Raw genomic sequence first — 13,453 nt, 5'->3', positions numbered from 1 at the left:
TTTTTTCCCTTCCCCTCCACATATACCAACATCATATATAGTGAAAGCAGGGGTTATACTATGGGGGAGGGACATACAAGGCAACAAAGACATAATCTTATAAATATGTTAGAAACAATCGCAAGAAAGATCTCTCTCTCTCTCTTTTTTTTTTTTGGTCAGTCGTGGGGCTTGAGCTCTAGGCCTGGGAGCTGTCCCTGAACAATTCGACATCTGCTCTTTTGCAATCTGAGGTGACTTTATAAATTAAACTTCTATATAGCAAAACTTTGTCTCAAACACACAAAAGTGAATTAAGCATTATCTTAATTCAAACAACCTCAATTAACCCAAAATGGATATTTAAAGAACTAGTATTTTAAAGATTGCAGTTGGAACTGGAATTTAGTTCTTATCTTCCTTGTAACCAGGGAGATGTATTTGGATTTTTTTAAATGTCATTATTGGGTTAAATAAAACTCCCATGTTACCAAGTACTGGCGGCTCAGGTTTGTAATCCTAGTGACTTTGGAGGCTGAGATTTCTGAGGATCCAGATTTGAAGCTGGCCGAGGCAGAAACATCTGTGAACTACTTCCAAATTTCCAATTAACTAGCACAAAGCTGAAAGTGGAAGCATGTTTCAAGTGATGGAGCACCATCCTTGAGCAAAAAACCAAATGAGAGCATGAGGCCCTGAGTTGAGGCCCCATAACTGGCACCAAAACCAAAAACCAAACAACAACAAATTGAATGTGGTGGCATGTTAAACTAAGTGTGATGGTATATGCCCCAAACCCCAGGGTTCAGGCCAAGGCAGGAGGATCTTGGGGCTACCTAGTAAGACCCTGTCAAAAAATCTTCCATGCTTAGGAATTTAAGATTCAAGATTCAGCTAGTGGAGAGACAGTAGCACAGCAGAGAAGACTCTGAAGTGCAATTTGAAACCTCAAATCCTTCCCATCCCCAAGACCCTCTGTCCCATCCGTTTGCCCTTCACAGCCTTCCTTTCTGTTCTCCTCCTGACTTGCTGGGGGGCCAGGAAGGAGCGGTGGGGCCTTGACATCAAGAGGCTGTCCACAGAGTCAGCAGTGCAGCTTCATGGTGGGCCTGGAGGGCAGACACCGTCAGCAGCCACCCTGCTCACCCTGGCGTCTGTTGCAGGTGGACAGGTTCCTGTATCACATGCGGCTTTCCGACGAGATCCTTTTGGACATCATGGCGAGGTTCCAGGCTGAAATGGAGAAGGGCCTGGGGAAGGACACCAACCCCACAGCTTCTGTGAAGATGCTGCCCACTTTCGTCAAGGCCATTCCAGATGGCTCAGGTGAGTGAGGGGCACTGTGGCTGCCAGGGCTTCCAATAGCTCCTTGGCTGATACATCCTTGATAATCTGTTTTTACATCTTAGTCTGTCCCTGCATCTCTATCCACATTCCCTCTCTTGCCCTACTCTCTCTCCTTCAGCCTCACTGAACTTCTTGGGTTCCACAGACGAGGTACCTTACTCCCTCTTTGTTGCTCTAGCAAGAAGGTTGGCTTTTCAAGAATAGCCTAGAGATCTCGTAGTGCCTGTATCAGGGACATGTCTCCAGCTGGGTTGAGCTGGGTAAGGGTTGGTTAGAGCCCTTGTGGCTGAGGTCCTCCAGGTTGACAGCCCCTGGAGGCCAGGACCTTATTCAGCAGTGTTCCTCATTCCTCACCTGTACTAGACCATGATGTGTATGCAATGAGCAGGTGACATCACTCCTGGAGGTCTACATTCTAGGCTGCAGATAGTAAGTCATGGAAAGAAGCATGTAGAGTGGGAGCAGTATAAAATAAAAATTCTAAAAACCTGGGCTCTAGGTTCAGCTCTGTCACTCCTTAGTGACCTCAGGCAAGTGTTCGACCTTGGTTTTTCCAGCTGTAAAATGGGAGAGTTGGCCTAGGTACTATGTTTCTATTGCTGTATTCAACTCTTGAACATGAGCCCTGGATCTCAAAGATAGTCAGCTGGGGTCAGCTCACAGACCTGGCATCTGTACTTGGACCTGCATTCTTCATTTACCTGAGCAAAAGATTGATAGTCATCCCAGGAATCTTTTTTTTTTTCTTTTTATGTGCTAGTCCCAGGCTTGGACTCAGGGATTGGATGCTATCCCTGAGCTTTTTTGCTCAAAGCTGGTGCTCTACCACTTGAACCACAGCTCCATCTCTAGCTTTTTGGTGTTAAATTAGAGATTAGAGTCTCATGGACTTTTTTCACCCAAGCTAGCTTTGAAATTTGATTCTCAGATCTCAGCTTCCTGAGTAGTTAGGATTACAGAAATGAGCCACAGGTGCCTGGCCCAGGCAAGGGTCTTAAATATATATTTTCTTCCCCTCTAATAAAGTCTCTGATAGCATATTCTCACATATTTCATGGATTAATGCAACACAAACCTATCCTTATAGTTTTGGTGATCAGAAGTTTGAAACAGATCTCACTGTACTAAAAATCAAGATGTCTATGAGGCTGAGTTCCTTTTAGAGGTTCTAATGGGAATCTGTGTCTTATTTTCCAGCTTCTAGAAGCACCCATAGTCCTTTGCTCATGTTCCTTTCCATCCTCAAGGTTAATAGTTGTGGCTCTCCAAATCTCTGCTCACCTACCTAGCCTCTCTCTCCCTCCCCACATACAGCCCAGGATAATCTCCAACCTCAAGGTCAACTGATAATTATTTTGAGTCTATCTACAGCCTACAGTTTTCATTCCCCTTTGCCATGCATCCTTTCACAGGGTCCAGGGATCAGGAGCTAGACATCTTTGGAGGATAGGAGCATTATTTTGCCTATTACAGCCTAGAGAAGGCATCTCTGAGTTCTTCATTCTTGGCCTCTGGGCAGAGTTGTAGGAGGAAGAGAAGTGGCATTTACTGAGCGCCTACTGTGTTTGTGAGATGCTAAGACTCACTGTTCCATGCATTCCTCACAGAGCACTGTGGGGTAGCTACAGGTCAGACAGGAGTCCCGAGGAGCAAGGAAAACCCCCAATATGAAGAGTTCAATTGTTCAGAGCCTTGGATTTTCTCAAAGAGCTGGGACCAAAGCTTAAGACACCTGAAGGGGCTTTGATTGGACTAGCTGGGTTTGGAGCCCCTCCAGCAGCAATGCTTGGGTCAAGGCAGCTTGGCTGTGTTGGTTAAGGGGCCCCTAGGACATTGTGATGGGAACCGCCTTGCTTCCTCGCTGGTGGGAGGCAGATTGTGTGTGCCTCTCTGAAGGTGAGACCATCCCACTTCCATGTCTCAGCCGTGTCTCTGACAGTACTGAATGAGCACGTCAAGGGGACTGTGGTCCTTCACAGGTCATCCAGGGCCATTCTGCCAAAGTGTCTGAGTCATGGGGTGGTGGGGAACTAAGTCCTCCTGGCCCGCAGAGCTACAGCCTCTCCTCCAGATACTCCCAGGGTGTGTCTCATAAGAAAGGGAAAGTGGCCTTGGATGGTCTGGAGTCTGCGGGCTGCTTCAGAATGGTTAGCAGTGAGATGGGCCAAGTTCTGGAATCTCCTTCCTCCTCAGCTGGGATATATGCCTGTCCACCCTTCCTTCCTTCCTTCCTTCCTTCCTTCCTTCCTTCCTTCCTTCCTTCCTTCCTTCCTTCCTTCCTTCCTTCCTTCCTTCCTGTTTTTCTTCTTTCTTTCATTGCCATCCTTCAGCTTGAACTCAGGGCCTGGGTGCTATCCCTGAAATTTTTTGCTCAAGCTAGTGCTTTACCACTATAACCACAGTTCCACTTTCAGGTTTTTGCTGGTTACTTGGAGATAAGAGTTTTATGGATTTACCTACCTAGGCTGGCTTCAAACCTCAATCCTCAGATCACAGCCTACTGAGTAGTTAGGGTTACAGGTGTGAACCATCAGTGCCTTTCCACGTGCCTCCTTTCTTTAGGACGCAGTCCCAGGCATTCTGTTCTAGTTTGGTCCCTGCTGAGGAGTTCCTAGTGAACAGATGATCTTGGTAAATCCCAGGACTACTGTATTCCTTTTCCTTTCAGTTAAAGAGAGTGGTCAGCATGTCCCACCAACTTGTAAGGTTATTAGTTGAGGGGCCAAGGTTTCTTTCACTGCCTTTGAAGGCTCCTGTCTTATGGTCTGCTGAAATGAATGAGTAACAGATCAAGCAGAAAAGACTGGCAATTTTATTAATATGCAAATAGGTCCACAGGAAGAGGGAAGTAGGGGTGATTAGGACTTTCTATTTCTCCCCCCTTCACCTGATCCCACCTGAGCCTTCCAGGCCTACCCACTCTTACTTGGGAACTGCACCGTCCTGTCTTGGTCATTTTTAAAAAATAATTAATTAATTAATTTGTTTATTTTGTTAATTTTGTTTATTTTGTCAGTCATGGGGCCTGAACTCTGGGCCTGGGCACTGTCCCTGAGCTCTTCAGCTCAAGGCTAGCGCCCTACCACTTGAGCCACAGTGCCACTTGCGGCTTTTTCTGCCTGTGTGTGTAAGGTCTACCATGGGAAGGTGGAGCAGACTCCTACCTGTGTCACCTAGGTAACCGACACACTTGAAGGCAGTCACCTTCCCCCTCCCTGAGGTCACATCCCCATCTGGTGTGGCCACACCTTCTTCTGCCCCTTGCCTTGATAAGTCCTGGCCCAGCTGTGGTTCGACCCTTTTTTATTCCTGCTGCGAGGGCTTCCAACTTGACCAGAAGCATCCTGCAAATAAACCCTTCCCTTGCCTGAATACCATGTACTGCTCTCTTTCCCCGGCTGCCCATTTATTCACTTAACAATGTGGTGCTGAGGAATCAAACCCAGGGCTTCATGCATGCAAGACAAGCGCTCTACCACTGAGCCACCTTCCCAGCCCTGTCCTGGTCATTTTTAAGAGTCTGTGTCTTCCTCTGACAGTCACACAGCAAGTGCCTCTGGGAAACATCCAGCCCAAGATTATGACAGAAATGGTGATTACAATTCTTTGGCCCTACTCCCGCTGGCTGACTTCTTGACCTCTGACACTATTCCTTGGTAGGCTTTGGGTGAACCTTGGAGTCTCAAGGAAATCATCCAGCACCACCTGAGGGGTCCATGGGTATGTGCCGTGGAAGAGCATAAGATTCCAATTCACCTGGGCCATTCCTAGTCATGGTTTCCCAGGCCTTTCCCTCTGCCCACTGAATCTCCAGGAATCTGTGCATTAAGTCACCACGGCATATCTGGGTGGGGAGCTGCACTAGGGAGTGGGAAAACAGAAACACAAGCCTTGGCAGTGGCTCAGGAGAAGGGAGCCCCCAGTTTCTGAGGAGCAGCAGCAGCAGACAGATAGATGCTCAACTGAAGCCTTCCCTCTTAGAGAACAGTTTTCATAATGATGGCGATAAAGATCCTGAAGGCCTTTTGTATCCTTGCCCTTTTCCTCTGCCCCCACAGGGCCTCCCTCCTCAGGATCCAGTAAGTCATTCCTCCGGGTCAGAGTCACCTCCTGAGAGGGATTTCACCATGCAGTTTCCCTGTGCAGAGGCATCTAGAGTCAGATATAGAGTGTGAATGGCAGAGGGAGGAGTTCTCAGCGTTTCCCTTCCTATGGGGGCTGCCCAGTCACCTTCTGTAGTTGAAGCCAAAGTCTCCCCTGGCTGGTTGCCAGAGGCATTTCCCCAAAATCTTAATCAGGTCTTGGCTTTCCTTTCCTTAAAAATCACTCTCAGCTTTGGAATAAAGCCCGAGCTCCTGGTAGCTTTCCAAATCCTTTGGGTTTACCCTAACCACCTGTCAGCCCAATTGCTGCTGCAGCGCTGTGGGCTGTCTGATCCCTCTGCGCCTGGGCTCCCGTCTCTGGATGCTGGCTGGCCCTTGCTCTCTCTCATCTCCAATCTCAGCTCTATCTCACCTTCCTGGAGAGCTGGGTGCTTCCCTGGCCTTCCCATCAGCAGAGCAGTATTCTAGAAGAATACTATTAGATGAAAATAGCTATTTTCCATCCCTGTCCTTCTGACAAAATCCCCAGCCTGCCCTGCAGTCTCTCGCACCTCCCCCATGACATGGCACAGAGTAGATATGTAGAATCATACTCCACGTCAAGAGTGACAGACCTGGGCTGGGAAGGTAGCTCAGTGGTAGAGCGCTTGTCTTGCATGCATGAGAACCTGGGTTCGATTCCTCAGCACCACATAAGCAGGAAAAAAAAAAGCCGGAAGTGGCGCTGTGGCTCAAGTGGTAGAGCGCTAGCCTTGAGCTGAAGAGCTGAGGGACAGCGCCCAGGCTCAGAGTTCAGGCTCCACAACCAGAACAACAACAACAAAAAAGAGTGACAAACCTCTTTGTAGGTACATGATTAATGCTAATAAGAAGTGGGTAGGGGGGCTGGAAGGTGGCTCAGTGGTAGAGTGCTTGCCTAGCATGCTCAAGGGGTTCAATTCCTCAGCACCACATAAACAGAAGAAGCTGGAAGTGAGCTGAAGAGCTGAGGGACAGTGCCCAGGCCCAGAGTTCAAGCCCCATGATGGACCAAAAAAAAAAAAAAAAAGGGTAGGATTCCTTCTCCTTCCACAAATGGATCCCCAAAACAGTCCTCTTAGGGCTGATCTAGGAAGGTAATCCCAATGTCTCCCAAGAAACAGAAGATGGATCTGTAAATGAAGATTCTGCTCACCAACTACCTGGGAATGTGGTTAGAAGTGGGACCTCTCAGGCCTCTCCACTGAGCCTCCCTCTACATGCCACGCAGGTGCCCATGGCTGGCGCATGCATGAGAGTGAGATTGCTGGAACAGAGAAACCCGCTGGAGCTTAGTCAGGAAAGTTTGCCATGTGAGGATGTGGCGACAAAGAAGGAAACAGCATCTGGTGGGAATCCGAGGACAGACACTGTGGTGCATTTAGGCCTGAAGCATTTTCCTCCCAGGATCCTCTAGTTCTAGTTTTGGAGGTTTCATGTTCCCTTCTTTTGTGTTTACAGGAGTGGCACTGATTAGTCACTGGCCCTTTACATACAGTTAACTATGGCTGCTACTACACAGTATGAAACACAGCTACTTGGGTCTAGGTTTGTGGGCATGGAATCAACTACAGGCATGGAAAATTCTGTACAAAGAATTTGTAAATTCTTTGTACAAAAATTCTGTACAAAGATCAAGTGGTGCATACCTGAATCTCCATCCCATCACTGTGGTGGACACTAACTAAAGGACTGGCAGGACCATGACTTTAGATAATATCAGGGAGGGTCACTTCTCCACACATCCACATGTGTCATTTCCACATGCGCATACACATGCACATGCACGCGCACCCCTGTCCTGGGCCTTGAACTCAGGGCCTGGGTGCTGTTGCTGAGCTTTTTTTGCTTAAGGTTAATGCTCTACTACTTGAGCCACAGCTCCACTTCTGGCTTTTATGGTAGTTAATTGGCGATAAGTATCTCATGACTTTCTCGCCAGGCTGGTTTCAAACCAGGATCCTCAGATCTCAGCCTCCTGAGTAGCTACAATTACAGGGTAAGCCACTGGTATCCAGCTTCACCTTTTATGATTGCATCTTTCATGAGCTAGACTGGGATGCGTTCTGTTTTCTCTTTTTGAAGTGACTCTGATCTAAAATAAAATTAAGCATTCTTAGTCATGATTTGGTCTCTGTTATCCCCACCCGCTTCGTGGAGTGTTTTTCCCTCTGCCTGCCAGATGGAGGGTTGCATGAAACTTTTCTCTCTACTATACATCCCTGTGTCTTCTCTTCTACTCCTTTATCTTGAGCTTTCCTCACGGCTGGTGCATCAGCTCTCTTCCTACTTACAGTATGCTAGCATAGGCTGAGACCACCTGCAGGAAGTGGGCTTGTGTGCTCATTTCCTGACTGAACTGGACAGGCTGGGGCTATCGGGATAGACTTGGGCCCAGGCTCTGTCTCTGGCTGTGGCCCCTATTGTATGGCAATATGAGCTGCTCTCCAAGTATCAGCAAGTAGACAGGATCCCAGCCAGAGAAGGTAGGGGTGGGAGGAAGACTTCAAGATTAAATGGGATTTCTCACATGTCCTCTTGAAATGCATGCTCTCACGCTGACTGCTTTGATTTCTTCATAGAAAATGGGGAGTTCCTTTCTCTGGATCTTGGAGGATCCAAGTTTCGAGTCTTGAAAGTGCAAGTCTCAGAAGAGGGGAAACGAAACGTCCAGATGGAGAGTCAGTTCTACCCAATGCCCAATGAAATCTCTCGGGGGAATGGCGTGGAGGTACTGGCAGGCAAGGGAAGGCCTTGGGATCGGCCAGGAGAGCCTTAGTCCAGGGGCCTTCATTCATTCATTCATTCGTTCATTCATTCATTCATTTGTTCACTATGTGCTTTCTCTTCTACAGCTGTTTGACTATGTCGCTGACTGCCTGTCCGATTTTATGAAGCACAAAGAATTGAAGCATAAGAAGCTGCCTCTGGGCTTTACCTTCTCCTTTCCCTGCAGACAGACAAAGCTAGAAGAGGTAAGGTAGCTACAGCAGGTGCATTTTGATTTGTCTTTTCTCTACTTTGTGTTCACAATTAGGTGATGGGTGAGGCAGAAAGCTGGTTAACATTATAACCTTGCTGGGCACCAGTGGCTCACACCTGTAGTCCTAGCTACTCAGGTGGTTGAGCTTGAGGATTGACGTTTGAAGCTAGCCCAGGCAGGGAAATCTATGAGACTCTTATCTCCAATTAACCAGCAAAACAAAAACAAAAACCAAACAAACCAATTCCACTCTGGAAGTGAAGCTGTGGATCAAGTGTGATAGACCAGCAGCCTTGAGCCAAAAAAGCTAAGCAAAAGGAGAGGCTCTGAGTTCAGTCCTCACAAACAACCCAAGAACAAAACAAATCCCCACTGTAGCTTTGATTCTATACTTCCCATAAGCCGAGAGAGAGAGAGAGAGAGAGAGAGAGAGAGAGAGAGAGAGAGAGAGAGAGAGAGAGAGAGAGAGAGAGAGAGAGAGAGAGAGAGAATGGAATGGCTTTCAGTGATTCTCAAACCTTGCTGTGTACCAGAATCCTCTGCAGGGCTTGGGAGTCAGATCATTGGGCCCTATAGAGTGGTGGTCTGCAGCAAGAACAAAATTTGCATTTCTAACTATATCAGGAGAGGCCATGCTCCCAGTCTGAGGAGCACACTTAGGATGCTGATGCTAGAATGAGAGGCTTCAGGCATCTCACGCCTGAGCCCTTAGGATGAGGACTGGGTCAGGAGCAAACATGTATTGAGCAGACCCAGCACAGCGGGTATATAGTCTCAGCCATGTTACCGGCAGGGCAGGAATTCAGGCCTGTGTGTGTCTCAGTTCTTCATTTTGTGAACAGAGGAAGCCCATCCCAATCCTCTGTGGAAAATCTAAGAAAATAGATAACAGGCCATGTAAAATGACTTTCTGGCCAAGGATGGTGCCTCAAACCTGTAATCCTAGCTACTTGGGAGGAAGAGATCTGGGGATCATGATTTAAATCCAAACTGGGCATAAAGTTGAGACCCTAATTTAAAAAATAATAATAAATGCAAAAATGACTGTGTGGTTCAAGTGGTAGAGCACCTGCCTAACATGTGCAAGACTTGGAGTTTGAACTTCAGTAGCAAAAAAAGAAAAGATATAGAGGAAGACAGCCTCTGGGGCTAGAAATTTATTGTCAAAATTCAGGTCTCCTCAGGAAATGGAAACAAAATGTAAAAGAGAGAGAGAGAGATGGGGGGATGGCCAGGAAGGTCGATTAGTAGTAGAGTGCTTGCCTAGCATGCATGAAGCCCTGGGTTTGATTCCTTAGTACCATATAAACAGAAAAAGCTGTAAGTGGTGCTGTGGCTCTAGCTTTGAGCGTAAGAAGTTCAGGGACAGTGCCCAGGTCCTGAGTTCAAGCCCCAGGTCTGGAACACACACACACACACACACACACACACACACACACACACACACACACACACACACACACACACACACACACACACACACACACACACACACAAAGAGTCAGATCTCTCTGTTTTTCTGGTCCTTGGGTCTTGAACTCAGCCTGGGTTCTGTCCTTGAGCTTCATTTGGCTCAAAGCTAGTGCTCTTCTATTTGAGTCACAATGCCATTTATGGCTTTTTATGAGTAGTTTATTGGAGATAAGAGTCTCATGGGGACTTTCCTGCCAGAGCTGGCTTCAAACTGCGATCCTCATTTCTCAGCCTCCTAAGTAGCTAGGATTATATGCTCAAACCACAGACAGGCTAGGTCTCTCTCTAATAAAGCAAGTACATTGCTTTAGCCTATGAAGGAAGAAGTTAGAAAGCTGCCACACGGTGGCGCTGTGTTGCTCTTGTGCTCCTGCAACCTGGGGTCAGTGTGCATTTAGAGACCTGTGATTACAGTGTTGAAATCTAATAATGTTGGGCCCTCTATTTGCTCTGTGATACCTATGACCATCTCCTAATCTCTAAATCTGTTTCTTTATCTATAAGCTGAGAGGACTGGAAGAAGTATGGTTGGGGAATGTGTGATCTTGAGCTTAGACTTCAGTGATTCTATTAACTTCGAAGTTTTTTGCTGCTCTGAATAATTCTACGATTTATGTGGGATTTCAGAAGAGAAAGTCTTCTAAAACACGATTTGTAAAGAAATAATTGATAATGCAACTTGAGAACCTTTTTTTTCCAAGATAAAAATTAAGTTCTTGAGGGGGCCCTGCAGGGCAAAAGCCATGCATTAGTTTTGTTTTGCGGATCTGCAAATAATACAGTTTATAATTCATAGCTATCATATGTCAGATGTTTTCATCGGAGCCTGTGCAACTGTAGCATTTCCACTATACAAATGAAGAAATGGAGGTGCCAAATGTTCTGACTCTTGGACAATTACTTCTGATTACTATATATGATGTTTCAGTATACTTAGATGAGAGGAATAAAGATGTTGAGATTAGAAAATGCCTCTGCAGCAACACTGAGTCTATTCAACATAGTCAAGATATGGAAATCTACCTAACTGCCCATAAACAAATAGGTGGGTAAAATGTGGTCCACATTTGGAATACTATTTAGCCACAGAAAGAGGTAATTCTGTCATTTGTGGCTATGGTTGGAGCTCGAGGTCATTGTGTTTAATGAAATAAGCCAAGCAGGCAAAGCTGACTCATTTTTGGAATCTAGAAAAACTAAGCTCATAGAAGCAAAAGGTAGAATGTTGATTACCATAAGCTGGGCAGGGGCAGGAGGAGGGATGATAGAGAGTAGATGCAAAATTGCAATTACAAAAGAGAAGTAAGTTCAGTATTCCTTCTATAGAAAGTTGGCTATAGGTAACTATAGGCTATAGTTATTTAAAAATAACTGAGAGGACTTTGAATAGAATCACCACTAAGGGATGACAAATGTTTGAAGTGTTGTACCAATTATCATGTTTTTTCCCCAGTACTGGGCCCAATTCAGGGCCTCTCATTTGCTTTACCACCTGAGCTATACCCCAGATCTTTTGTTTCTATTTCATTTTTCAGATAAGGTCTCACTTACTTTGTTTGGTCTGGCCTCACATTTGCAATCTTCCTACCTCTGCCTCCCAAGTAGCTAAGATTATAAACATGAATCACCGTGCCCAGTTTAGTTACCTGATTTGGTTATTCCACATTGTATCCATGTACTGAAACATCACACCATATCCCATGCATATATACAATTATTATATGTCACTTAAAAACACAATGAACCCTCACATGAGGAAGCTAGATCTAATATACGCCGAAACATGGTAAATTATACAGGCCTCTTGACATTCACACACAGTGAGACCAGAAGAAGGTACTCCTAGGAGCGGAACATAAAGGCACAATGCCCATGAGCATCTGATCATATCAAATAATATTTATTGGAATGAACTGCAGGAAATGGAGAAAGGAACACTAGGAGAAAGAATTGGGGTGCTTTGGTTAGCGAGGAGAAGCCCATGGGCTTGCTCTGTATGACATCAAGCAACTCCTTCATTTGAACTCTTCTCCCAGGGTGTCCTGCTTTCTTGGACTAAGAAGTTCAAGGCACGGGGAGTTCAGGACACTGACGTCGTGAGCCGTCTGACCAATGCCATGAAAAAGCATAAGGTGAGTGATTCACTTTAGCCCAGGGCCTCTCCTACTCCCAGTTTCCTTCTCTTGGGGGTCTTGTATTGTGCCTGTCTGGAAGGAGAACCAGAGAAGGATTTGGGGTGGGGTGGGGTCTCATGTAGCATAGGTGTGGGCAGTTTAGGTAAGGGAAACGATCAATCTTCAGTTGTGGGGCTGGCTCCATCACCATGAAGAGGCAGCCCCTGTTTCCCCCGACCCCCTCCCCGCTACAGCCCTTCAGGGGGGTTATCCTGAGATGTGTGGTGCTTCCACCTCTCCTCTCTGAAACTTAATAGCTGTTTTTTTCAGTCATGGGGCTTGAACTCGGGGCTTGGGCGCTGTCCCAAAGCTCTTTTGCTCAAAGCTAGCACTCTACCACTTTGAGCCACGGCTCAACTCCCAGTTTTCTGGTGGTTAGTTGGAAATAGGAGTCTCAGGGACTTTCCTGCTCAGTCTGGCTTTGAACCTTGATCCTCAGATCTCAGCTTCCTGAATAGGATTACTGATGTGAGCCACTAGTGCCCAGCTGATCATTTTCTTTTTAGTCTTGCCCTCGATTCCATTTTCCATTCTCCGTTCATTGAATATCTTTATTGTTGAACATATTTGATAATAATTTGTATAATTGCAAAAGCAATACTTGCTTCTTGCTGAGGAAATTGCTCATTACCCCCAAGGAGCTGAAGGTAACTGACCCAGGACCTCTGAAATGCTGGGCAAGCTCTCTATTGCGGAGCTGTACTGCAGCCCAAGAGGCAGATTTTGCAGTGTAGCTTTCCTGGTAGGCTGTCCCCAAATTCCCCTCATACAGAACCCATCACCCTTAATGCAGAAGCATAGTGTCCCCTCTTGGGCTCCCCTCGACCTTGACAAAGGCCTGTTTCTTCCACCCTGGCTCAGCAGACAATGTCTAGTGATGTCTCCGTTGTTTTCACCTCCTCTGTTGGAAGGGGAAAGGGGATTCCATCTTCTTCCCAGCTCTGATGCCTTCTGGGCCTTGTGTTCAGCAGGACCTGGACGTGGACATCCTGGCCCTGGTCAATGACACTGTGGGTACCATGATGACGTGTGCCTACGATGATCCCTACTGCGAAGTCGGTGTCATCATTGGTGAGTGGCTGGCTTGTGTTCTGGAGGTGGGCAGGGGATGCTGAGTCAGCAGACTCTAAGTAGGAAGGGCACTGAAGCTGACTATGTAAGGAAAAGCAGCAGCCCAGAGACACAAGGAGTTCATGCACTCATTCATTCATTCATTCATTCATTCAATGAATGTCCCAAGAGTGCCGGTGGTATGTTGGGCCTTGTCCTGTGTATTGGACAACCATGTATGCTCCTGGGGCACGCTGTTTGGAGGAGGGGAGAAGGCCAAGAAGATCTAATCTAAGAAACACATGTGGTAGTGGTTAGTGTGGTAA

The 13,453-nt window shown here is 46.6% G+C and overlaps 1 protein-coding gene across 2 annotated transcripts in view; it reads left to right on the top strand.

Moving 5' to 3' along the window:
- The window catches only part of Hkdc1 (hexokinase domain containing 1), a 43,463-nt gene that overhangs the window by 6,246 nt on the left and 23,764 nt on the right, over nt 1–13,453 (top strand). Inside the window, exons 3-7 of one of the 2 annotated variants that reach the window (XM_070020946.1) lie at nt 1,143–1,305; nt 8,030–8,178; nt 8,303–8,422; nt 11,940–12,035; nt 13,046–13,148. In XM_070020946.1, the coding sequence (XP_069877047.1) occupies nt 1,143–1,305; nt 8,030–8,178; nt 8,303–8,422; nt 11,940–12,035; nt 13,046–13,148 (631 nt within the window). The remainder of the gene's footprint in view (nt 1–1,142; nt 1,306–8,029; nt 8,179–8,302; nt 8,423–11,939; nt 12,036–13,045; nt 13,149–13,453) is intronic. The other variant, XM_070020947.1, reaches the window with a different exon arrangement.

The sequence above is a fragment of the Dipodomys merriami genome, unplaced genomic scaffold, assembly GCF_024711535.1.
Source record: "Dipodomys merriami isolate MVZ:Mamm:240054 unplaced genomic scaffold, mDipMer1.0.p SCAF_14, whole genome shotgun sequence".
Lineage (NCBI taxonomy): Eukaryota > Metazoa > Chordata > Mammalia > Rodentia > Heteromyidae > Dipodomys > Dipodomys merriami.
This window is presented reverse-complemented; position numbering and strand designations above follow the sequence as displayed.